This window comes from Anthonomus grandis, chromosome 14 (assembly GCF_022605725.1).
Source record: "Anthonomus grandis grandis chromosome 14, icAntGran1.3, whole genome shotgun sequence".
Lineage (NCBI taxonomy): Eukaryota > Metazoa > Arthropoda > Insecta > Coleoptera > Curculionidae > Anthonomus > Anthonomus grandis.
Genome location: NC_065559.1, coordinates 17,407,027 through 17,434,801, shown reverse-complemented (window position 1 = coordinate 17,434,801; position 27,775 = coordinate 17,407,027). Strand labels below are relative to the sequence as shown.

The 27,775-nt window shown below is 35.0% G+C and overlaps 1 protein-coding gene across 4 annotated transcripts in view; it reads right to left on the bottom strand.

Annotated features, from left to right (window-relative positions):
• The window catches only part of LOC126744389 (uncharacterized), a 127,023-nt gene that overhangs the window by 27,524 nt on the left and 71,724 nt on the right, over positions 1 to 27,775 (bottom strand). For 3 of the 4 annotated variants that reach the window (XM_050451772.1, XM_050451773.1, XM_050451774.1), the window contains exon 6: positions 15,290 to 15,466. The exons of the other annotated variant lie outside the window; for it this stretch is intronic. In XM_050451772.1, the coding sequence (XP_050307729.1) occupies positions 15,290 to 15,466 (177 nt within the window). The remainder of the gene's footprint in view (positions 1 to 15,289; positions 15,467 to 27,775) is intronic. 4 annotated transcript variants of the gene reach the window in all.

The window sequence follows — 27,775 nt, the reverse complement described above, 5'->3', positions numbered from 1 at the left end:
ATATTTCTTTAGGTTTAGTGCTTATTTTAAGTGCATACATTGCAAATATGGGTCGCAAAGGCCAAGAAACGATGGAATCCGAGCGAAAAATAATTGTACAGCAGCGAAAAGAGGGTAAATCGTATTCAGCGATTGCCCAAATTGTGAAGAAAAGTCGATTTACTATGCGTAGTGTCTTAAAAAGGTTTGAAACTGCAGAAAATTTCAAAAATAAGCCTAGAACTGGACGTCCGCCAAAGTTAACGGAGAGGCAAGAAAAAAAAATTGTGAATAAAATTAAGCAAAATCCTCGAACTAGCGCTTCTGAAATTGCGGCTATATTGACAGAAGAAGATAGCATCAACGTGAGCTCAAAAACAGTACGAAGAGTTCTTCATAGGGCTGGATATAGTGCCAGAGTAGCTCGGAATAAACCATTTATTAATAACTCGAAAAACTCATCCATTATCCCAAAGATGCTGGTCATACACTTTTATAAAAGGTAAAAAACACGAAATCTACAGCATCACAAATATATTTATTTGTGATGCTGTAGATTTCGTGTTTTTTACCTTTTATAAAAGCATTTATTAATAAGGTTAACCAAAAAAAGCGTCTTGAATTTGCGAATGCACACTTTCATCAAGATAATATATTGTAACGAAACTCGGGAACACACTTTTATTGTCAACGTCAAAAACACTAACCTAACTCGCCTTGACTGTCGTTTAATTGTTTTCAAGGTAAAAACTGACTAAACAATTAAAACTGAATGAATTGTCACGAAGCGCGTCCTTTTTAAAACCCGATGGAACAGTTTCGAAATATTAAAGAATTATCTTCATTGTTTTTGCCCAAAGAGACCAATAATTTTAGGAGAATACTGACACTCAAAGCAAGCAAGTATACAAATTCTAGAAAATTAGAACTACAGGAATTTACAATAATATAACCTAAATAACCTAAATTGGGGCCAAAATGGGGCTCTCGAACAAGATGAACTACTTAAAAACTAAACACTATAGATAAAAATAATAAACCAAACGTAAGTTAGAACAAAGTAAGAACTCTAAAGAAACCCTACGCATCAACTTTAACTACAGAATACTAAAAAAAATTGTACAAAAACTAGGAGAATAATTAACGTATTTACATTTTCATAATACTGCTCCCCTCTCAAGTTTGGTCGTCCCGATCAAACATGGGACCATCTGACTCATGATAGGGCACTAGCCGGACGATGTTTACAATTTTCATCTTCGTTGTCGGATGTCGCTGAATACGGTACACCACGTCGTTGATTCTGGTGACCACATTGAATGGACCTTCCCAATCCTTCTGGAGCTTTGGTGACTTGCCCTTCGTCCTCCGTGGATTGTATAACCAGACTTTATCCCCAGGATTAAAACCGGTAGAATTTGCCCTTATGTCATAACGTGATTCATTCTGTTACTTTCTAGATGAAGTTTATCCCGTGCTTGTTCGTGAACAATTTGTAAACGCTCTTGTAAATGATCGACGTACTCCTCAAGGGTTTCAGACTTATGGGGTCTTCCAGTAATAATGTCCAAAGGTAAACGAAGTTCATCACCATAGACAACTTTTGCCGGGCTTTTTCCAGTTGACTTGTGGATAGAAGAACGATATGCCAATAGGAATGGTTGTATACAGGTATCCCAGTCGGTTTGCTTAGAGTTTACCACCATCCTCAAATAGGTTTCAAATGTGCGGTTAAATCTTTCAACCATTCTATCAGACTGAGGGTGTAGTGGGGTTGTACGGGTCTTATTGATTCCCAGCAACTGGCATACTTGTTGGAATATTTGTGACTCAAAGTTCCTTCCTTGGTCTGAATGTATCTCTCTGGGTACACCAAATCGACAAATCCAGTTCTGGAACAGCACTTCAGCTACTGTCGTTGCTTCTTGGTTTGGAATCGGATAAACCTCGGGCCACTTACTAAAGTAATCCATAGCAACAAGAGTATATCGGTTTCCGGAGCTACTAGTAGGAAAGGGTCCTGCTACGTCTATGGCAATTCGTTCAAAGGGTGCACCAACAAGATACTGCATCATCTTTCCTCTTGTCCGGGTTCTTGGGCCCTTGCTTGACGAACACTGCTCACACTGTCGGCACCAGCGTTCAACATCTTGATGACTATTCAGCCAGTAAAACCGTTCTCTCAGTTTTGCCAAGGTCTTACTAACTCCAAAATGTCCTCCGCCGACACCGCCATGAACAGCTTCAAGAACTTCCGGAATCCGTTTTCGAGGAAGGACTGTCAGATATGTCTTTTCTTTTCCATCTACGCTTTCCCAGACTCTTTTTAACAATCCATCTTTTATAACCAATGAATTCCATTGAGACCAATAAGCTTTAAGTTCTGGAGATTTGTCAGAAATGTCTTTCCATTCTGGTTTTGAAATTTTTCGAGATTTCAGTTCGTAAATAAGATCAAATACTGGGTCATCACAATGATCTTGGATTAAACTAGCTACATCCCACTCTTTAGAACTGTGAAGGCCAATACGATTACAAGTAAATATCTCTGGATGCTGTTTTGATTCCTTTTTAAAACAATGTTGACATGTTTCAATACAGGGTCTTATCGATAAAGCATCGGCATTTTGGTGATATTCGCCTTTCCTATGTTCTATTGTAAAGTCATACTCTTGTAATCGTTGAAGCCACCTTGCTATTTGTCCATCGGGGTTTTTAAACTGAAACAGCCATTTCAACGAAGCATGGTCAGTTCTAAGGATAAATCGTTGACCATACAAATATTTATGGAAATGTTCAATAGCTTTTACTGCTGCCAATAGCTCTCGTCTGGTGACACAATAGTTTCTTTCTGGTTTTGATAACGTTTTACTGAAATAAGATATCACTTGCTCGCCATCTTCATATTTTTGTGATAGAACGGCCCCAATTCCAACATTACTCGCATCGGTATCCAAAATAAAAGTTTGTCCAGGAATCGGATATGTTAAAATTGGAGATGAGCATAGTGCTCTTTTTAACCGTTGAAATGCTTCTTCACAGTCTGTTGACCAACTAAATACCATTTTGTCCTCCGTGAGCTTATGTAGAGGCTTTGCAAGATTAGCAAAATTTCTTACAAATCTTCTGTAATAGGTACAAAGGCCCAGAAAGCTTCTTAACTGGTGTTTGTCAGTGGGTCGTGGCCAATTTTCGATTGCCTCTACTTTATCTGGATCAGTCTTGACACCTTTTTCTGATATTACATGGCCAAGGTATCGAACTTCTTTTTGAAATAAGCAACATTTTTTAGGACTTAGCTTCAGGTTGGCCTCTCGCAGTTTAACAAATTCCTTTTGAATATTCTTTAAATGATCTTCAAATGTTTTTCCCAGTATGATGACGTCATCCAGATAAACTAAACATGATTCCCAAGTCATTCCACGTAAAACTGTTTCCATAAGTCTATCAAAGGTAGCTGGAGCATTGCAGAGTCCAAAGAGCATTACTGTAAACTGCCAAAGTCCTGTTCCAGTCGAGAATGCGGTATTTTCCTTATCTTCTGGGTGCATCTTTACCTGCCAGTATCCACTCTAGATCGAGTGTTGAGAACCATTGTGAACCTGATAGCGTGTCCAGGGTGTCATCAATTCTTGGTAGGGGATAACTGTCTTTCTTGGTAATGTCATTCAGTCGCCGATAGTCTACACAAAATCTAGTGGATCCATCCTTTTTCTTCACTAGCACAACTGGAGATGTCCAAGGACTCTGAGAAGGTTCTATCACTCCTTGTGTCCTCATTTCCTGAAGCATTAAGGAAACTTCTCTTTGTTTAGCTATCGGAATTCTTCGAGATGCTTGTTTAATCGGAGCATTGTCGCCACTGTTAATTCGATGCTGCACTAAATCAGTTCTTTCCAGGTCATTATCGTGCAAGGAAAACACATCTTGATTTTCTTCAAGAAGACGTCGCAATTTACTACACTGGTCCATGGTTAAATTGGCAGAAGATTCTTCAAATAGCTTTTGTAAACATACAGGAAAAGGTCTGTTTGAATAACGACTTCTAGCAGCATTTTTCATGACTGCCACTTCAGAGCATACGCCAATGTTCTCTCCTTGTTTTAGGTGTTGATCATATCCTTTTAAATTTACCATGATCGAACCAAAACAGTAGATTTCTTCTGCGTAAATAACGTCTTGGCTGGAAATATTCCTTGACTATATAGTTTGCAGTTTTCCATGGGCTCAATCAAAACAGTTTCTCCCTCTTTTCCTCCAGTTGTAGCATTAACCACCACTTCTGAATTTGCTGGTATGGTAATATCCTTGAATAACTTAACGACTCTGGTATTTATTTTATCTTCATATAGGTGGTGCATAAAAATCTCTTCATTTCTCGTCGTCAATATCCGGTTATATACATCCATTTTAAACTGCTGAGCATTCATAACATCTAATCCTAATATGACATCGTCCATGATTTCCGCCACTAGTACTGGCTGTTGGAATGTTGTTAAGCCAATGGTGACTGTAGCTTCATGCAATCCAAGAATCGGGATCCTTTTTCCATTTGCAGGCTCCAGAATTAAGTTGGGTGGTGCTGAAAGCCTACAGTGTGCTACGATGTTCGGCTTTACGATAGTATGACTTGATCCTGTATCCACTACCATCTCACATTCACGGCCGCATATTTTTCCCGGTACTACCAAGCTCTCTCCAGGATGTGGCAGCCGGTTTAGTCTTATACGTGGTGCTTGGTAGCACCCAGCCAGCTTGAAGTTGAAGTTTTCCTGGTTCCTTGGATCTCTTAAAGGCTTGGGGCATTGACGTTTAAGATGCCCCTCCTCACTGCAATTCCAGCATTGCAATGGTCTTTTAGGTTTCCTCGCTAATAATGATTCAATCTTCTTTAGGCGGTCTTCGAGATCACTTTCCGAAGTTCTGATTTGTCTTATTCGTGTCTGCCTTCTAGTTGCTTGAAAAGCTGCCTCATACTCTAAGTCCATGGGCCAAAGCTTCTGAAATACTTTTATGATGAGCGATCCTTAGAGCGTGGTTAGTATCTGGATCTCGAACTCCGTCAATAAAACAATTTATAGAAATTTGTTCTCGGAACTCTGTTGGGGCTGAAGGGTAAGCCAGATTTACTAATCGAGCAACATCGGCCTCAAACTGTTGGAGTCCTTCCTCGGGTTGTTGTTTTCTAGATTTCAATTGAGCCTGGTATACTTGTTGTAGATGGGCTTCACCGTATACTGGGTACGCACCAGTACGTCAAAATTGAGCTGATCCTCAGATGGCACCATTCTTAATATTTCTGTAGCTTCTCCTCTAAGGCTTAGCTTAAGATTGATTGCCTTTTCTTCCTTATCCCAGCGATTACCCCTAGCAGCGGCCTCAAATTGATTCAAATAGGTACTCCATGCTTCTTTGCCGTCGAATTTTGGTGACTTTACTTTCATCATTGTTTGCATTCCAGGATCGGATGAAGAGGAGTCCGTTTAACTGCCATCTCTAGTTCTTGGATCTTTTTTTGTACTGGCCCCAATTCTTCTTCTGCCGTTGCTTCAAAGTTAGTCATTAATTGTTTCTGATTCTTCTCCAGATCTTCTTTAAGTTGTAAAACTCGTTCCTCTTGTTTTCTGTCTCGTTCCTCCTGCTCCTTTTTAAGATTATCTTTTAAGTTAAGTAAGTCATCTTTCATGGTTCTTATCAGGTCTTCATTTTCCTTCTTCAGGTCCGATTTAATTGATTTTAGTAAATATTCCTGTTTCTTGTCTCGCTCTTCTTGTTTTTCCCTCTGTTTGCCGTCTCGTTCTTCTTGTTCTTCCTTCTGTTTACGGTCTCGTTTTTCTTGTTCTTCCTTCTGTTTACGGTCTCGTTCTTCTTGTTCTACTTTTTGTTCGTCAAATTTCCTTAATAGCAGCTCCATCAATTTCTCGGTCTCCATCTTGGCATGACTTCTTGTTAAAGGCATCCACTAAAATGAGCTTCCAAATATCCTTTACTTCTGACACCAATTGTAACGAAATTCGGGAACACACTTTTATTGTCAACGTCAAAAACACTAACCTAACTCGCCTTGACTGTTGTTTAATTGTTTCCAAGGTAAAAACTGACTTAACAATTAAAACTGAATGAATTGTCACGAAGCGCGTCCTTTTTAAAACCCGATGGAACAGTTTCGAAATATTAAGAATTATCCTCATTGTTTTTGCCCAAAGAGACCAATAATTTTAGGAGAATACTGACAGTCAAAGCAAGCATGTATACAAATTCTAGAAAATTAGAACTACAGGGATTTACAATAATATAACCTAAATAACCTAAATTGGGGCCAAAATGGGGCTCTCGAACAAGATGAACTACTTAAAAACTAAACACTATAGATAAAAATAATAAACCAAACGTAAGTAGAACCCTAAAGAAACCCTACGAATCAACTTTAACTACAGAATACTAAAAAAAATTGTACAAAAACTAGGAGAATAATTAACGTATTTACATTTTCATAATAATATTTTGGGACAAAGTAATATTCTCTGATGAAAGTAAATTCAACATTTTTCATTCAGATGGGAAAGTGACTGTGTGGAGGAAGCCCAATTGTGAACTAGATGCACAAAATCTGCATAAGACTGTGAAACATGGTGGTGGTAGTGTACTAGTGTGGGGCTGTATGTCATCGGGAGGGGTCGGAAATCTGGTTTTTATAGATGGTATTATGGACAAAAATGTATATTTAAATATTCTAAAAAAAAACTTAAGAGCTAGTGCGGAAAAACTTAATTTGGCAAATGATTATTACTTTCAACAGGACAACGATCCGAAACATACAGCCTATATAGTTAAGCAGTGGATTGCATTTAATGTCCCTCATACTTTAAATACACCTCCTCAATCTCCCGATGTCAACCGGATCGAAAATCTTTGAAGTGAGCTAGGAAAACGAATAAGGAAACACCATATTTCCAGTAAGGAAGAGCTTAAACGTGTTTTTCTGCAAGAATGGAATAGTTTTGAGCCTTCCTATACGCAAAAGCTGGTCCATTCAATGAAAAGGAGGCTCACTCATATTATAAAAAGAAAAGGAGGTCCTCCAAATATTAGAACTGGGATTAAATTTTATTTTTATTTGGTGTGCCAATAGTTATGTCCATTTTAAATAGAATGTAATTTTTATTTTTTTGTTATGCTCTCGTTATGCTTAAGGAAATCTGTTTTATTTTTCATTATTATTATTGTACTAAATCTTTTATATGTTTTTAGTTAGATACTTATTATTGGGTTACATAAATATAGTAAACGTTAATAAATTACTTTATAAAATTATGGTGTGCCAATACTTTTATCCCTCACTGTATAACCATAACTTCTCATCCAGACTACCAGATGAACTTGACATATGTAGCGCATAAACGTCAAATAATTATTTACGCACTAGCGCCTAAAAAAGTCTTTTGAAGTGTGTAAACTGAGTACTTTATGCACAGTAGTAGAAAAAAGTTATTAAGGATTGAATTTAGACCAAATTTTCGTTGTCCGGTTAATTTTGCGTGCAGTGGATAACCAGCTAAACCATATTCCAAGCAATTAGTTCCCATTTTCCTCAGAATTAGTAAACAACATTTTTGTTTGAATTCAACATGTGCACAGGGGCAAGGGGAGTGTTTTGTTTACAATCATATTAATCTCTGTTGTCAAGTTTACACGCATTTTTAATATATATATCAATACATAATTATGTTAATTTAACTTATTGATGTTAGATTTTAGATTAAAAATAAAAACTAGAAATAGATAGATGCTAAACCCAAAAATAACATCCTCAAAGCAAAAAAAATATTATAATTTTCATTCCTAAATCCGCTTTAAAAAAATTTCAAATGGCAACACCGCAAGCATAAGCTGATGTCAAAATCTTGCGAAATGTCATCTTGACAAACGGCTTTGTGTTTACATTCAGCATTTGAGAAGTTCTGTGTTTTTTTTTTTAGTTTTTGGTTGAAAAAGGCTGAATCATTTTAGTGTTTTTGTAAACTATTACGATAGTAAAAATTGTGCCGTTTGTGCCACACCATGAGAAAAAGGCAATTTAAGTCGATCTTTTTACAAGTAAATATCGATATTGTCATATCAAGGGCCAACCGTCGTCATAAACGTAGTATAATAAAAACTTATTTAGAAATCTATAAGAATTACAAATTATTTAATTTCCATAAAAAAGCTTTTCATTAGATAAGTACCTTTAACTCTAATAAAGTATGTTGAAAAAAACTCCATATACGGTAATGTTGTTTATAATTTAAAGCATAATCTATTAATAATAAATATTTATCATATACACTATCGGACAAAAGTAGAGAAACTTCTAAAAATTCTTTGATTTACGGAAACCATGTATTTAAATTAAATATTTACTACAAATATTGTAGTTCTCAACAACTGCGTTTTTTTACCGCATTTTACATGCCTCTTATCAGTTGTTTATTTACAATAAAAGAATTCAAATATTTTCGGATGGACATAAGTAGAGAAACCTAAATATCAATCGTCCAAATTTAGTATTTAGTTCGCTTTACGTGAGTTCTGTTGATAGTTTTGCATAGTTTTTTTAATCAACATGCCTCGCGGAAGATATTTGTCTGAAGACCTTCGTAGAAAAATAGTTGATGCACACAAGAGTTGTATACGACAAGTGGACATTAGTAAAACGCTTAATTTGCATAAGTCCGTTGTTAGCAAGACAATTTCTAATTTTAAAACACGAAATTCAACAAAAAGCATTAAAAAAAGTGGCCGCCCAAGAAAAACAACCAAACACATGGAAATGATGATAAAAAGAATTGCCCAGTCTGATCCTCACAAATCAGCAAATAAAATTTTAAGTGAATTACCTGGTGTTAATGTTAGTTCCAAGACCATACAAAGACGACTGAGGGAAGGAGGATTATTTAGTAGAAGAGCCGCTAAAAAGCCGTTTATTAGCAAGAAGAATCAGAAGGCCCGACTCAACTTTGCACAAAAATATTTGCATTGGACAACCAACGACTGGAAAAAAGTTCTTTTTACTGATGAAAGTAAGTTCAATTTGTTTGGGTCCGATGGAATCTCATGGGTACATCGACCACAAGGCAAAAGATTCGATCCAAGATATACACAGCCTACGGTAAAGCATGGTGGTGGCTCCTGCATGGTATGGGGTTGCTTCTCTGGGTTCGGTACAGGACCATTACACATCATTGAGGGTATCATGGATCGATTTGTGTATTTAGACATCCTACAAAATGTAATGCTACCCTTTGCTGAGGATAATTTACCTTTGACTTGGATATTCCTACAAGATAACGACCCCAAACATAAATCAAAGGTTGTCAAAGATTGGTTTTTATCGGAAAATATTAGGGTTATGGACTTTCCTGCGCAAAGTCCCGATCTTAACCCGATTGAAAACCTCTGGGAGGAACTAGACCGGCGTGTAAGGCAACATCAGATCAGTAATAAAAATGATCTTATAAAAGTTTTACAAGATTCCTGGAATTCTATTGGAGAGGAAACCATTATGAAACTGTTGGAATCCATGCCAAATCGATGCCGCGAGGTGATTGCCAATAAGGGATACTCTACTTACTATTAATTTTTCTAAGATAGAAATAAGAAATAACTTGTACTTTTGGAATAAAATTTAGTTTCTCTACTTTTGTCTCATAAATATTTTGTTTAATTAAATTAAATCTTAGGATTTTCTTCTACAATTTATTTTACTTTATACAAATTAAGTCTTAACAATTATTGTTGATTTTCATTATGTGTAGAACTGCATTAGTTTTGAAGTATTCAAATAAAACGCAAATTTAAAAAGTTTCTCTACTTTTGTCCGATAGTGTAAATATTTTTTGACGACATCACTGGTAAAGATTACTTGTGTCGGTAGAATCAACAAGGCGATCAAGCGGCGTTGTGATGTTGTTGCCTTTTTCTCTAATATACGTTCTACATTCACTTAACTTTGAATGTTGACTTCTTTATAAAGTATCTTATCATATTATATGAAAAAATAATGCTTCATACTTTAAAGAGGAATAGTATAGTTTTGCGCCTATCAAAAAAGTGATAAATTTTTATGATGATGAAAGATAAAAGACTGACTTTTGTTCGAGCTTAAAGGATAAAAAATTAAATCGTTATTTTTGAAAAAAATATGAATAAACTATAAAATTTATTAAAATGTGTGCTTTCCTTAGAACATTGAAAGGCTAGAATTAGTAAACAACAACTTTGTTTGAGTCCAACATGTGCACAGGGGCAAGAGGGGTGTTTTGTTTACAAGCATATTTGCCGATTCTCTGTTGTCAAGTCGACGCAAATTTCCAACGGAGGAAATTTTTAGCTATATTTTAACAACCATTATAACGTTAATTTAACTTATTTGTGTTGTATTTTATAGGAAAATTTAAAATAAAAAGTATAAATACTACAATTAACCTATTTTAAGAATAAATATAATATCCTTAAGCAAAAAAAAACAAAATTATTAACATTCTTATCCCTAAAACTGCTTCTAAAAAATTTGAAGCGACAACACCGGAGCTTAAGCGCCTGAGCCATACACCACCGAAATAAAGATCTTTATTTCGGTGGTGTTGGCCATACGCGTAGTGTCATCTGTCAAACGGCTTTTTGTTTATTTTCAGGATTCGTGTATTTTCTTTCATTTTTGGTTTAAAAAGGAAAAAGGCCACATTTTAGTGTTTTTTTTAAATTGATAGGATGGCAAAAACTTGTGTCGTTTGTGCCGCATCATGATAAAAAGGTGATTCAAGTCGATCTTTTCACAAGTAAGTACCGATACTTTCATAACATCACATCATGGGCTTACCATCATCATACACGTAGAATAGGGGATCTTATAGATATAAACCTAATAAAAACTTGAATGTGAAAGTGTGCGTAAAATACCGAAATATTTATATTTTTAAATTTTAATATTTTTTTGAACATATTCATCTATCAATAGGCTATAAAAAATATAAAACTAGAATTTTGTCCCTGGTTTTATTACAGGATTTTATGTTTTTTTAATATAGACATTGGGTAGATAGATGAAATTACTAATTTTTTATTGCCTTTAAAGAATTTTGAAATTTATTTAGATATTGATATCTATGTATAAAGTTAATTTTGTCTTTCCCTAAAATTTGGTCGATAATTTTTCTTTGTTTTACCATATTGCAACTTACAATAATATATACGAGCCCTAACAACTATATGTTGGAACAAGCAGTTATTTTGAAATAAAATGCCCATTTAGCGAAAATATTTTATTAAAATTTTTTTTAATCATAAATATAAAATGAACAAGCTTTTTTATAATGTTTAATATTGTTTTTACAATTTATTTAAATATTTTAAGTTATTTAGTATTTAATTACTTGGTAAATAATTGAAAAATGCTGACAACTAAATATTGGAACAAGTGAGTTTTAAAAAAGGAAAATACAAATTAGTAAGGCGTAACGTCGCCCTTAGCTTGAATAACAGCCTGAACTCTATGAGGCATTGTACCAACTAGACCTTCACAAAATTCAGGGGTGAAACTATCCCATATTTCCTGTAGTTTAGCACGTAGTTGTGGCAAAGTACGCTGTAGACTATTTCTTAGGCGTTGCTTCATTTTGTGCCAAGTGTTTCGATTGGATTATGATCCGGGCTGCTAGAGGGGTGTGACAAAACTTTAATATTATGTTCCCCCATCCATTTTTTGGTAGATTTAGCAGTATGACATGAGGCACCTTGAATATGACATGTTGAAAGATAAAATCTCCAGATGGATATAAATTTGCTGCACTTGGTAAGCGAATGTTCGAGAATGTCTTGATATTTTTCTGCATTTACTATGCCATCAATAAAGTGTAACGTTCCCAACCCTTTAGCTGACATATAACCCCACACCATGATACCCTGTGGAAACTTTACAGTCCTTTTAAGACAATCCTTATGGAATGCTTCTGTTTTGTCCCGAATCACACGCTTTCGATAATCTCCGACACAGACATCAAATTTACTTTCGTCGCTATAAATAACTTTGCTCCAATTTTCTTTGGTCCACGAGAGTTTTGATTTGGCCCAAATGTAGCGATTTCTTTTTTGAGTCTCCGTTAACAATGGCTTTTCTTTGGCCTAGGCGAAAAAATGAGAAAAATGAAAATAATATAGCACAGAACAGCCTATTAAACATACCTTATAAAAACTAAGACCGCTCTTGTGGATATATTTGCGGCAGCATTCTCTGGAAACATTAATCCCACTCTCTCTATTCCACCTTGCAGTTACTTCTCGTAGAGTATTTCTTCTTCCCGACTTACAAATTTTAATTAAGTTCCTTACATTTCTTTGAGAAACAACTTTTGGACGTCCTGAACTTTTGCTGCGAACACCAATACTGGCAGTTTCACCATATTTTTTAATTATATTAAATATAGTAGTTTTTGCAACATTTAATTCACTGGAGATTTCTCGCATTGTTTTCCCTTTATGGTACTGCCGGATAATAATTTCTCGCACTTTTAGATTTGTAGGTTTTCCACGAGCCATTATTGTATTTTACTCGTAATAAAAATGACAGTAATTGATTATTAATGATCAAGTAACGCATCAAAATTTTGATTGTTGACAACGCACTACTTACTTTTGTTTATTCAAAGCCATCTTCGCATCATGCTAATAAAACTGGAAAAATTTGAGAAAAGGAAACCCATGTTCCAACATTTAGTTGTCAACATTTTTTGATTATCAAACAATTAAATAAATATTATTTAACATCAAAATTTTATTAAACCTTAAAAATAATTCTCTAAAACATAAAAAATGTTATTAATTTATTATTTTTAAATAAAAAAAAAATTAATTAAAAGAATTACGATAAACTGGAATTTTATTCGTAAAATGACTACTTGTTCTAATATATAATTGTTAGGGCTCGTATAGTAATTGGCACCACATATTAATTTATTACTGTAATTTTTTTGCTTTTTGATTAAATATCAAATACTTATTATAGATTGCCTAATATATGCCCAAAGGGAACAATGGATTTCATTAATGGAAATCAATACAATTAAAAAGAACATATTTGTTTGTTCAGATCACATCCTTAGAAGTGATTTCTTATATAAGGAAGATAATATTATCAGTAGCCAGACTTTATTAAAAAAATCAGCTCTTTTCAAAGCTATTTTTTTTTAAATCTTTTTTAAATATATTTTTCTAGTATAAAAAAATCGTCACAAAAAGTATTAGTGTTACTCATATAAGCTTTATTTATACCTAATACTTATTAAATTAGTTATGTGTGTAAAACTATTCATTTACTAGGATTTCTGATGCACTGGTTAAAAACACAGCAGCCGATAATTCAGTTAATTTACCAAGTGATTTACCCTTCAAAGCTGCAAGGGTAGTTTTTCTGAAGAGTGCAAAAACTTCTTTAGCTTCCAAAATGGTATATAGTACAAACAGTGAAGCTAATATAGACAAGTATGGATAATTAAAATAGATTAATATTCTTGATACACCAAACTTTGTATAATTACAGATCTGATCATTCATCATCAACAATAACTGCATCTGAGATTAATAGTTACCTTGGGGTCTAGGTCAACAATTACTATTTCTCATCCAAGCCGTTTTTGTTTAACTGCTACACGTTCCCCGACTCTGCCAAGGAAAAGGTAAAAATACACTCAAAATAGACTACTAGTTTTATGCCATGTATCATCCTATTCTATATATCTTATTTAAAAGTGATATAGTATTTTATTGTGTTATATTTGTTTAATTAAATGCAATTAATCAAATGTACGATATTACAAATATTCTTTATAATACCATACATTTTATTGATCAATTGGATTTTAATTTTGGTAATACCATATTTTTATGTATATTATTCTAGGGTAAAATCAAAATAATATCCTGAGGACCTAAGCACTGATGATTCAACCGTTTCAAAAGCTAAATCACTTGTCACCAAATTATGGAAAAAAAAGGAACAAAAAATTAAAATTCGAAGATTGCAACAAACAAATTCGCTCCAAAGAAATTGAATTAAATGTCTCAAGTCATTATTAAAATACTTAAGAAATAATAACATGATTTTCGAAAAAGCCCAACATACTACATATTTTATTTCACTTGTAAAAGTACTTGTTTGTATATTACTAGTATTAAACTATTTAATCTAATTTATTGTACATAGTCTTTATTCTTAAGCTTTGTTTTTTAGTATAAATTAATATGATATAATAATCGGTATTAGGTATTATATAGGTCACTGTTAAATGTCTCAAAACCATGGTACAGGCTAAATACTCATAATAAAAATCTTATAAAAAACCTGCAACTCCTACACAATTTGAACATCTTTGTAGTTTTAACTCTTTCCGCTGAAGCAATACTGTCCCTTTAAAAAAGTCAGCACCATAGAAGTATGTATATATTATGTAATATAAAGTGATGTAAAACTGAGTTTTGTCCAATATAACAATAAAATTTTGCAAAATGTTAAAAATTTGTGTCTTAAAACATAACTTATTAAGAAATCTATAATATTATATTAATAAAATATTTAATTTCCATAAAAATACTGCCTTTTATTAGGACCTTCCTCTAACGAAGTCCGTTAAAAAAACACATAAATAGCTCATAAACGGTAATATTACTTATACTCAAACTCTATAATAATTAATAAAAATTTATCAGGGAAATATTTGTTGACGACGTCACTGGTAGAGAGTGCTTGTATCGGTGGCATCAACAATGCGATCGAGCGGCGTTGCGACGCCATTACCGTTTTCTCGTTTCTTCGTACTTTATTTTCATTTATTTAACGTATATTGACTTCGATATAGAGTATCTTATCAAATTTATTTTAAAAAAATTTCTGATATTTTATTAAAGGGAAGCAGTAGTATTGTTTTGAGCCTTCGGAAACAACTGAAAATTTGTATGATATTATAAAGTGATTTTTGCCATTTCTTTATAAGCATTTGGCATCATTGCATCAGAGATGTTGCAAGCAAACAAACCTGCTCATAGTTCCAGGGCATGCTACTTCTAGCCTTTCAATGTTCTAAGGTGCTGTCGCACCTATGGCACTGAATGTTTTTGTTTTTTTAAATAAAATCAGTTAATAAGAGAATTGAGTGATGACAAAAAAATGTCTACGAGCCACTACTGGTTAGAACTACTATCAATTGAATGTAGTAACTAATTAGGGCCTATTAAAAAATATAGGAATAATAAAACAAGTACTAAAATGCATACCTACACTTTAGTTTACTTATGGCTTGTTCCAAGGCGTCAGCGGGGCTGTCCGAGTCTCCTTGAATTCCTCCTAACCACAACCATCCTCCATTACTAAAACCGAATTTTGCACTTTGTTTAATAAGGCATTTGCGGTTATCGGGAAGATCGCTTTCCAAAGCGGATTCGCTATGCTCCGAATCTAAAAAACATAATAATTTCGTATATATTGTCTTTTTATTACTATAATATATAGTAAATAAAATAATATCAGAGAAACAATTTGGGTTAAACCCTTTTTTTTATGGTAAACAAGCTCAAGACGAAAGTCCTATGTCACTCTTGGAGTGGTGCTTGCGCGAAGATATTTGTGGCCATTTATCTTGAATCGCTGTAGGTTGTATGCGTCGGGAAATATGTGAGGTGGAAGCCCGTTCCACAAAGAAGATGTTCTCCAGATGAATGAGTCCCGATACAGCGACGTCCTTAAGGTAGACAGGTGGACTCGATGTTGATGAGCCGCAACTGCTAGACGCGTCCTTCTTGCCGGAACAGCCCTGGGTGGAATCAGGCCTGCCAGCTCAGAGGAGCACTTACCGTGATAATAACGGTAGAATAAACAGAGATCAGCCACCTTTCTCCTGTGTTCCAGACTATCCAGACTCTTTGTCAGTTCTGGTTTGTCGATAAGACGAATAGCTCTCTTCTGTATAGAATCCAGCAGGTTTAAACTATGCTTGGGTGCAGAGCAATACTCGAGGGAAGGGCGTATTGAGCCTTATAAAGAGTCAGCAGCTGTTCTGGCGTATACAGTTTTTTCGTTTTGAAAAGCACTCCGAGTTTTTTGGAAGCCGCCCTGGCGACCTCGGCAACGTGGTCATGCCAGGACACACTGTTGGTGACCTCGACTCCTAGAAAATGTAAAGATGATTTCATTGGCAATGTTTTCCCTGCCATAACCAGCTCCGGACCACCAAGGTTAGTCTTCATCGTAAATACTGCAGTCTGCGTTTTTTTAGCGTTAAAATTTACCAAATTGTTACCGCCCCACTCCAAGATTGCTCTAATATCGTTGTTGGTTGAAGCTACTTGTTGCTGCCTAAGATTCTGAGAAGTTGCGGCTGTCGTTGGTTTGGCGGACTTAAATGTGGAAATAAGAGTGCTATCGTCCGCAAAGCTGTAGATTGGATTGACAGTGGTTCCTAGCAAATCGTTGATATATATCAAGAAAAGGGTGGGGGATAGAATGCATCCTTGAGGGACTCCAGCGTTAATGTTAAATTTGTCGGAGAGGTATCCATCGACGGCTACTTGGATTGTTCGTTATTCAAGAAAACTTTTGATCCAATTTAATAATGAGTTTTGTATGCCGATTGAGGAGAGCTTGGTTAGTAGTCCCTCATGCCACACTCTGTCAAATGCCTTGGAAATGTCAAGAGCGACTGAGCGGGACTCGCCGTGCTTCTCTATGGCCTCCGTCCACAAGTGTGTGACGTAGGCCAGAAGATCGCCGGTGGATCTAAGCTTTCGCAAGCCGTATTGATGATCGCTGATTAGTCCAGATGATTCCAGATAACTTAACAGTTGTTGGTTGACTGCTTTCTCCATAATCTTCGATATTACTGGAACTAGTGCAATCGGGCGGTAATTGGAGGGCATTGTCTTCTTACCCTTTTTGGGTACAGCTTGCACTCGAGCAGTTTTCCAGCTTGTTGGAAATTGGCCCTGCTTATACGATGCCGTGAACAGTCTACATAAGGGAGGAGTCAATTCGTCTGCACAACGTTTTAGTATTAGGGCTGGAATTCCATCGGGTCCAGAAGCTTTGTTGGTGTCTACGCTTTTAAGAATTTTATTTATAATTCGTTGGGGAAATGAAATTTCTCCCATCGATGAATTCACCTTTGGCAAATATGCCGGTGTTTTGCCTTGCGAGTGCAGAGTAGAATTGGACGCGAAGAGTTTACCCAGTAAGTTGGCTTTTTCCCTTGCTGTTACCGCGATAGAACCATCATCTGCTGTTAGGGGTGGCAAAGCCGACTTAGCAAATCCTTGACTAACGGCTTTCGATACCCACCAGAAAGATCTTGTTCCATTTGGGCAGTTTAGCAGTTTGTTTTTGATCCTGTTGTTGTGACTCTCTTTGCATTCATCAATTATTCGCTTGCAGCTATTTCTGGAGGCTAAAAAGTTCCTCCGATTTTCGATGGAAGGATGTTGACGCCATTTGCGATATGCTGCGTTTTTAGTGTTTACTGCCTTTTTGCAATTCAGGTTGAACCATTGCTTGTTGTTTGATCCGCATTTAGTAGAAAAAGGGATATAAGCTTCCATTCCTGCCAAGATCGTCTCCGTAATTTGGTTTGCACATTCTGAGATGTTATTGGTTCTAAAGCAGACTTCTTTCTAAGGGAATGAGCGATAAAATTCCCGAAGATGGTTCCACTCTGCTGATTTATAGTGCCATACCTTCCGCGGCATCGGAAGATCCTGCGTTTTAACCTCCAACTGGCAAGAGACTGTTATCAATTTGTGGTCCGATGTTTCTAGGGGGGCATGTACTGATACAGTGTACGAGTCAGGGTCTGAAGCCAAGACCAGATCTAGGAGACTCGCGAACTCGCCGTCTCGATCTGGGGATTCTGGTAGGTTCTTCCACAAGCTGCGTAAGCCCGAATATGGTGGCAAATAGCTCAGCTTCTCGTCCTTCATCGTCGTTCTTGTTGCAGAAGCGCAGCCAGTTGATATTGTGAACGTTAAAATCACCCATGACGATGATTTCTGCGCTTGGGTAGTCAATTTGCAGATGGTTAATGGGGTTCAAAAAGGTTCAAAAAGAGCCGTCTATATTGGGTGTCGCTTGGTGGTCTGTAGATACAGCAGATAAATTTCGTGGCACCACTGGCTATTATTTTGAACCACATGACGTCGAAGTCCGCAGGTTCAAGCGTTTCCTCCCGCTGGCAACTCAAATCGTTCTTGACAAATACTGCCAATCCAAATTTATCGAATAATATAATATATAATTTATAATTTAGTCATAAATAAATATATAATTTAGTCGAAATCGGGTGTATAGATCGTATCCAGGATAAATGAGGTGAACATTTGTTGTTGAAGGTTTCACCTTTGTTTCTGCCAATACCAGAATGTGAGGCTTATTTGATTGCAGATGTTGGTGTACTGCATTAATATTGGTGTTTAGGCCTTTGATGTTGCAGAAATTGATTTTTAGGCTTTTTTATCCGCCTGATGGACCCCCCCGACCAGCCTCCGCCCGGAGATCCGAATGGGAGGCGAGTTTACCTCTAGCACCGAACATAAACTAGAATAGAAGGATCACTCTAAGCGCCGCCCAAAATGTTGCCTTTCTCACTCGCTTTCTGATGCTACTCTTTTTTGCTGCCCGGTGGCGACTGCGTTATACAGGGGCGTCTTCAATATTAGAACTATAATAGCGTTGTGCGGAAATTTTGTACTTTAAAAATGCCGGCGATATGTAGCGTAGATGGCTGCAGGAGTAAAAGGGGATATACATTTTTTTTTAAATAAAAATGGATTAGTTTACAGAAAAAAATACACGCTTTTCTTCAGTATTTCTTAAATATCTCGGAAAATTGAGATCCTACAAAAAAATTCAAAAAGTGTCAGCGATTTAGAGTACATCTTTTTTTTAAATCGTGATTTTAATCTAAAAAAATGCAAAATTTTTGGTAATATTCTGTTATTAGTGGTGGTTTTTAATAGTGAAAGCTATCCGATTTATTATTAGTTGCATTGCAATCTTTTGAATGATATAAATTTTAGCCACTTATACCGTCTAACCATACTTAAAACTGCATTTTTTCGTCATTAAGGGTGGTTTTTAAGGGTTTAAGTTTCAAAATATTGATGTGTACTATAATCCCCAATGTAAAACTATATTTATTTTGCATATTTATATGAATTCTAGGTTGTAAAACACCTATTTTCGTTTTATTTGAATTTTAGTGGTTTGTTCTTTCATCCCCTATTTAAAAAGCAAATAATTAGGCATTTAATAAGTTTTTTTTATTTAACTGCCTTTTTATATTTCACTGTTACCGAGTTCCATATGCTGAGTGTTGTTATCACATTATTATGTAAATTTTATTAAATATTTAAAAAATGGGTATATTAACGAAGTTATTATTAATTAAGTGTATGTAATATTAGGTAGGTAGTTTCTTGGTCAGTTAAGAAAAGAGCATGAAAGGAACGTAAAGCTAAGATTTAATTGTGTACATTCTAATAAACTTAATTTTAAAGCTATCTACCAAGTGTTTTTCTTACAGTTATTTGTTCAAAAGAGATACTTAATAATATTCTTTCAATTTCATTTTAACAATAATACAAAGTGCCTTTAATTTCAAAAAATTCCATATATTACACGCTGCCCGCCGCGATGTACGAAAATATTCCTTATTAAAAATGTTTCAAACACCCCCCGTATCGTAAAGGATTGCCGTCAAAACTAAATAATGATTTACGTTATACGTATGTTCTTTATACTGTGCCTCCAGAAAGTTTTGGTCGTGAGGGCGCCATCATGCATTTATTTTTCTTCTCCATTTCCCCTTTGGAAACCGGACACATCGACATGGCGGCGAAACGTGAGTTCCATGGAACCACTTCACGCCGCCCAAGTCCTATGTGGTGGTATTGAACCGGGCGATGCAAGTGGACAACATCTACCACCAAAACCTTACCTTATTACCACCATACCTTAACTGGTATACCTATATTTTGTTACGTATCTGGTATTCCTCGGACTGATAAACGGGTTAACAAAATTCAATTTTATTTACACTGATAATTTTTTTTGAGTGATATTTATTATTTTAAATTAAACTCATTCTACAGAATAGAAAAATATTTATTATCTATACATGTCGCTGTATAACACCAAAAATAAAAATATTATTCAACGAAAAACGTGGTGGTATCATATTATTTTTTGACACACTCTTTGCAATTTTTTTTACTGCATGTCAAACAAATGGGTTTTTTACAACAACAACACAAATACTTAGTTCTTCTTTTAAGTTTCCAGTCGCAAAGGTAGCATGTTCCTCGTTTTTCGAGAATATCGTCTGCATCTCCTTCGATTTTGACGGTTTGATTTATTCCTGCTATTCTACTAATTGTCATGCGTAGGTCCTTTTGTAAGAATTTTCTAGTCAATCTTGCTTTCATATGTGGGTGCGATATGGCTAATAATTTAAGGAAACCTAGCCTTGCCTTAGTTGGTATATCGCTAAAACTTTTATATAGTATACAGAGTGTTTCAGGAGGTAAAGAAAATATTTTGGGAACATGTTCACAAGGTCAAAATAAGATGAAGTAACCCATATGTTTTAATCCGATTCTCAACCGTTTCTGAAATAATCGATTCTAAAGTTTTTTTTGTAAGATTTTTTATTTTAAAAGCAACACAAACAAATATTAGTAAAAAGCAAAATCCCACTAATTTAAAATGTTTTCGAAAATACCCCCACCAACTTCAGGGTTCTTAAATTCATTAATTTCATCAAGTTCATTAAATGTGCTTCACCCTCGTGGTGCACGTTTAATTGCTTGAGGATTGTTTTTAATAATATTTGAAGCATTCAATTAATATCCACAATCAATTAATAATATTTGATTGTGGAGTCCTTCTAGGGTTTCTACTGGTGTTTCGTACACTATAGCTTTCATCCACCCCCAGAGGCAATAATCCGGTAGATTTAAGTCTGGTGACCTTGGTGGCCAAACTTGAGGTCCTTTTCTGCCAATCCAACGATCAGGAAAACGATTGTCTAAGAAATTGCGAACTCGGCGACTAAAATGAGGCGGGGCTCCATGGTGTTAAAAATACATTCACTGTCGAACAATTAGCGAAATCATCCAACATGTGTATTAAATGTTCAGTAAGACGTTCATCTAATACAAAAGGACCAAATAACTAGTCGTTCAGCGTTCCACACCACACGTCAACAGTGAATCGATGTTGAAAGTTTCGTTCAAACGTGGCATGAGGATTTTGATCTGACCACCGATGTTCATTGTGTCGGTTATTAATTCCATGAAAGCGAGTAAAATGAGCTTCATCGCTAAATAAAATGTATTTATGTAGGCCTCGATGTTGTTGGATCCATCCACGCTCAAAATCAATCAATCTGACAACCATGCTTGTCAAAACTACCAGTCAATTTAAATAGGTATTAACAAATAATGATGAAATACCTGCAACGTGAGTTGAGGAAATACAGAGAACGTAATTATTCCAAAAATTAAAAAAAAAACTTTAGAGCCGATTATTTCAGAAACGGTTAAGAATCGGATTAAAACATATCGGTTAATTTATCTAATTTTGACCTTCTGAATGTTCCCAAAATACTTCCTTTTTCTACTGAAACACCCTGTATATGTATTCACAGTACTAATATTTAGTATTCCAAAAAATACAGCCATAGGCCAACGCCTAGTTCGTGGGCTAGAAGAATAGTTAACGCACTTCTGATCTAGACCTCGTTTTGTAGAATTGTACAAAATAATAATTTCTGGCTTGCCTGTAGCTTCATCTGTTGCTATTCCGTGGTGCATAGAAGATACTAATAAAACGGACTTTGATGTTTTTGGCACATATGATACAAGAGTTATATCATCTGTAAACCCATAAAGAGATGACGTCACTGGTCGAGATCTGTGTGGAAGAAATTCAAGAGGCAGCTCAGGTTAATTTTTTTTATTGTCCCTACATAAGTAAGTCCTCTGCTTCTTTACAAGCTCTACCGAACTAAACCAATTATCGGCAATGACGTTTCTAATAGATTTGGTAATAGATTTTGTAAGCCTAAGAATTGCTTGGGAAGGAATAGAGCATTTTTTCCTCATCGGACAATGTTATACCATCAGATTCTTTACCAGAATAAATATAACCGTCATAAAAATAATGATTCCTTGCATCTGTCATACACATCATTTTTATTTTGTATTTGGCAGGTTTTAGCGGCATATACATTCGAAACTTACAACGTCCTCTAAAAGCTACAGGCATCTCGTCTATACAAACTGATGGCCTGATTTTTTTGGGATTTCTCTATCAACTTATTAAACATTTTGAAAATAGCTGCTACAGGATCGCTTTGTTTTCTTTCTTCTCTGTCATTCGGATTGTCAAATCGCAAGGATGGTAATAAAAAAAGGAATCTCTTCTGGCTCATACAAGCTCTAAATATATCCCTGCCAGTTCCATCAGCTGCAAATAAACTTTCAACGTTTTCACAATTTGACTTAAGACTTCTGGATAAATAAGAAGACCTAAAAAGGCTTTTATCTCGATAAGATTTGTCGGGGTTAGAAATGACGCATTAGGTTCGGAATAATTTGGTTTCATTTTATTCATTTGCCCATTGTACCACGTCCTTAGAAAAAATCAAGTTCCAAATCAATTCAATTTGAGGGTTATTACCAAGCTGCTTCGTAGGATTTCGTAAACCGGGCAAATGCATTATAATATCGTATTTTCTTGTATGAACATTTTGAGGAGGCTGTTCACTACTCTTTCCACTCCATGTTGTTCCCTTTCCTCGTCGATGATTATTATTTCTTCTTCCTCATTCTCATCTGCCGATAGTTCCGAGTCTATATCGTGTTTGCTTTTAGTTTCACAGTCACTATCATTATGGCAGTCGCTCTCGCAATCTTCCAACCATTTCATAAGCGTTTCCGAAAAGTTTTGATCATCGGTACATACTCTTCAAGGGCCTGGACGCTCATCCATGATTTTTTCTAATATAAAAAACCCAATATATAATAAAAAAATAAAGCTAAAACCCAGTTACCTTACCTTTCTAAACGGATTAATTCACAAATCAAAAAACAAATAATAGCACAAAAACCGTTACGTTACAGGCGACCGCTTTATCAAGTAATAAAGTCGTACTAATCACGGAATTTTCTAACCACCCTTTCGTAGGCGAGAGACAATATCTTAGCCGTGAGGTAGGTGGAGGGGCAAGTTGTTCTGGCAAACCAGGAAGTTTTAATACAGATAAGTATAAATTAGTAGATGGAGGGTACCATATAAGGGTTAAACAGAATTTTACCACTGTGGATGCGGTTGCCGTTATTGCTGTTTAACAAATTATATAAACCAAAGTTTTGTTCAGGTTACTCCCCTGTATTGGAGCTTTTCTTGATCTTAACACTGTAACACACTATTTTCTTCTTGCCAAATTACGTCAAATTGGTGTACGTGGAATGGTACTAAAACTTTATCAGTCTTACCTAGAAAATAGAACTCAAAGCGGTAAAGTCAACAATTCAATGAGCACATACAAGTCGGTCAAATATGGTGTGCCATAGGGGACGGTGCTGGGCCCTGTACTATTTATAATTTATGTAAATGGGTTATTTGGGATAATTAAAGAGGAGCAGCGACGGTTAGTGTGTTTTGCTGATGGCACAGCACTGATTGTTATAGCCAAGGCTTGGCTTGAAGCAAAAGTAAAAGCCGAAACTGCACTTAAACATATAAAAGTCTGATAGTCGAATGATGAATAGATGAACTTTGTATGTCACAAAATATTTTTCAATATAACAACTCATACTATGAACAACTGGAAAGCTGTTACAGGTTAAAATTGGCATTTTATACTCTTTATTAAAAGCACTGATCACAGTTATATTTTCAAAATAGATATTTTACAAATATTAATGATTGATACTAGTAATGCCCTCTCTGTAATAGCCTCCCAAGTACCCATAGTTCTGTTCTCTAGCCATTTCAAATTACAGTATTCTTTTTTTTTTAATGACACATTTAGTCTTGTACATTTCAGCTTCATATTGTACTGGTTGTTAATGAAATTTTATTTATACTCTTATAAAACCCGGTTCTGGACTAAAGAAATATTTTAGACTTTAAATTATATCCCATATTGATTATTCCATACTTTATTTAATTATTTTATAACGAATAATGATTAATTGGGCATTTACAATTATTGTGTATGTTGTACTGTTCATAGTACAATATCTGATTTTGGCTTGACCATACCAGATATGCTGGTTGATTTTACTCGGACTGACCTATCTAATTTTTGTCTCTTTTTATCTTATGTAAATATTAGTTTTCTTGGAAGATAGCAAGAAGTTACTGGTCTAGAGAAAATCGAAATTGATTGTCATAGTGACACATATTTTCATTGCCAACTTCCTTGGGCCATAAATTTAGTTATTTATTTTTTTATAAAAGGTTTTATGGTACTTATAAAAAAAAGTTAAGTTATTTTCGATTGGCAATACACTCTGTGCGTGATTGCTTAAATACGGGTTTGACCTCTGCGGTCGTTCCTTTTTCCAGACCGCCGTCATGAAGTGAAGAGTGCTTTAGTTCTTTTTGAAATTCGTGTGAATTTTACCCATACGGGGATATAATTGACTAAATGTGGTGATAGTAAATCAACTTTTTGGGCATAATGCTATAATTTGTTGTTTTGTTGAATTTACTGGCCTTTATGGCGATTTAAAACCTAATAATTTTTCACGTGCCCTCGAACATCGGCAAAATGGCGGTCCTGATTGGCATTGGCAGGGGACAATTTAATTAGCAAGTAGGTATTCTTGAATTTATCGTTATACTGATAGTATAGGGTTGTTTTTTTTTCTTTTGGCTACTAGAGCTACATAACATGGATTTTGGACGGATTTTTTTTTTGTACGGACCTGATTTCTTCATGCCACATGGTACTTTTGTTTTGGGGTTATGTACTCTACTGGCTCTAATCTAGAGGAGATTTTAAACAACTGTGAGCTAACGTCTAACCTAGAACACTACCAGAGCTTGGCTTGGCGTATTGTGAAGTGGAAGAGGTGAAGCTTGGAAGCCTGCAGTTTTTCTTGACTGGGAATTGGATATCTGGGAGAATCTCGAATCTGAAGTAGTCTGCTGTGTGTGGAGCTAAGTGACACAACATAACATTTTTTTATTCACTTATGTTATTTTTATTATCACAACTTTTATCTTTTGAGGTGAGATACATACATATATGACTTTACAATCTGAGCGGGGTGAAGCCGAATTGTGGTGGTTAGGGGATGTAATTATTTTTCTCATTCAAAGACTGGATATATTTATATTATTCTGATAATCCAAAGACCCACCAGGTTCGACTGTACTTTGTCTCAAAAGTTTATTTAAAATTTAATTGACATTATTTAATCGATGCTATTTTATTATTGAATATTACTGATACGAGTACATATATATATGACAAGTGACTCCTGTGAGGTAAGACGCAGCCGGCTTCGTAGTACTACGAGTATATACTTGGGTTATATTATTTATTTTCAAACTACTCCTAAGATGTCAAATTTTCTCAGATTAGCTAGTAAATATTAGAGTAAACTAATATAAAGGGTAATTTTGATTGGGGAAGCTTCAACAGTTAGGGTTGACAATTTTTTTTGCTTAGGTCAATGTCCGTGGCGGGATATACCGGGCCATGTAAATTATTAGTTTAATTCGAATTGAAGCTTTACTCCCCAAAAGGTTTGGGTGTAACAAATTTATTTTATTTTGACAACCACACTTAGAGTGTGTTTTTTTTTTCTAGATATATGTCATCAGTGCACCATTCTGGAAAATTTAATTTTATGGCACGTTATCTCTTGACAACTTTGTTTTCTTGTAATTAGAAAGTTAAATGGTGTGGTTCCTTATTACCAACTTAAATAATTATTCCTCTTAAAGATAAATAAAATAACATAACATAATTCTCTGTGATAATCAAGACTTAAATAAATTGTTATTTTCTGTTATTTTGTTTTTCACTTGAGTTGAGTAGGTTAGAATATCATAGGTAATTTGGAAACAATATTGTATACTGACTTGACTTTGATTTTGTATTCCAAGTTTCGTTTTGAACTTGCCTAAATAAATTTTGATAAATATTGGGCGTCCCTTGGGATTATATAAAATCCAAAACTTGGTGGCGCCATACTGATTTGGACATTTAATTGGGTAAATCTTGGGTAGTTACTACCTAAGAAATTTTGGTTCATTTGGTTGAGAAAGAAGCTAGAACCCACATCGGCTTGAGCTAGCAGCATTGTGAAGGATTCCTTCTCTGGGCGTTTCAGGTAAGAGGGGTTAAGTTCCTCCGGGCATCAAACAACTTTTGGAGACCCTCTTAAGGCTATAAACCTTTTACTTTTCTTTCTTTTCTTTTGATTAACTTGGCATTCATTGGTTCACCATTTCATTTCAATTAGGAAAAAAAAGTATAACAAAGTACAGCCATGGGTAATTAATTGCCTCTCTGCTCTCCTAGCAGAGCTCTTTATGAACCGTTTTGAGTTAAATGCAAAAAATACATTACTTCCCACGAGTTTGGTTAAGATATGTTGATGATGTGTTTGCTGTGTTCGACAAAAGCTAATGCAATATTGATAATTTTGTAGAACAACTCAATAACTGTTTTCCATCTATTAAATTTACCTTCAAACAAGAAACAAATAACCAGCTTCCATTCTTAGATACTCTTGTCATCAAAAATAATAATAAGTTAGAATTTGATAATTATAGAAAAGAAACAAATACTTTTAGATACATAACTAGTGACTCTAACCGTTGTTTTCAACATAAAATGGCTAGCATGCATTTCTTGGTACATCGTTTCGTCTCTTTTCCTCTAAGTAATAGCAGATTTAATAAAGAAAAAGCAACAATTAAAACAATTGCTAGGGTCAATGATTATGACGAGAAAATGATTGATAAACTGATTAGAAGACATAGGATTAAAGTTAATCTTAAAAACTCTACCTCATTTCAAAAAGATGAAAATAAGCAAACTTTTGTTGTAATACCATACGATCCTATCTTGACGAGAGGCTTTGATAGAGTTTTCAAAGACTTAGGTCCTAGAATGGTCTATCAAAGTTCGATTGTGATAAAAAGTACATAGGACAAACCAGAAGATCAATTAATGTCAGACTTAAAGAACATGTAGCTCATGTGAAATATGGAAAAGTTGAAAAGTCAAGTGTGGATGAACATGTTTTAAATACTGGTCACTTTGTAGGGATAGACAACTTAAAATTACTTAAACCAGTTAAAAATAATAGAAAATTAGATGCATACGAAAGTTTAGCAATATTTAAAAATCAAAAAAACATTCTTAACAGGGATAAAGGTCGAATCCCTTATAGTCAATTATATAGTTTAGTTAGTGTTTAAAATTTGTTTGGCCATGCTTCATTGCTTTTTCCGCTCTATTAGTTACATCATTAGTATATAAAGAGATCTGTAAGTAGTTTTAGTTTAGTTTTAATCTTCTCCCGAAGATGCTAACATCGTTAGCGAAACACGTGTCGAGATTAAAAATAAAGAGTTTTGGTTAGTGGCAAAACTGTCTCGTAATTTAATTTAATATAAAAGTCTGGTTTGATCAGCACTGTCCAACACTGAATTCCAGAAAGTCAGTTTTGCTGAACTTTTCAGCTGGCA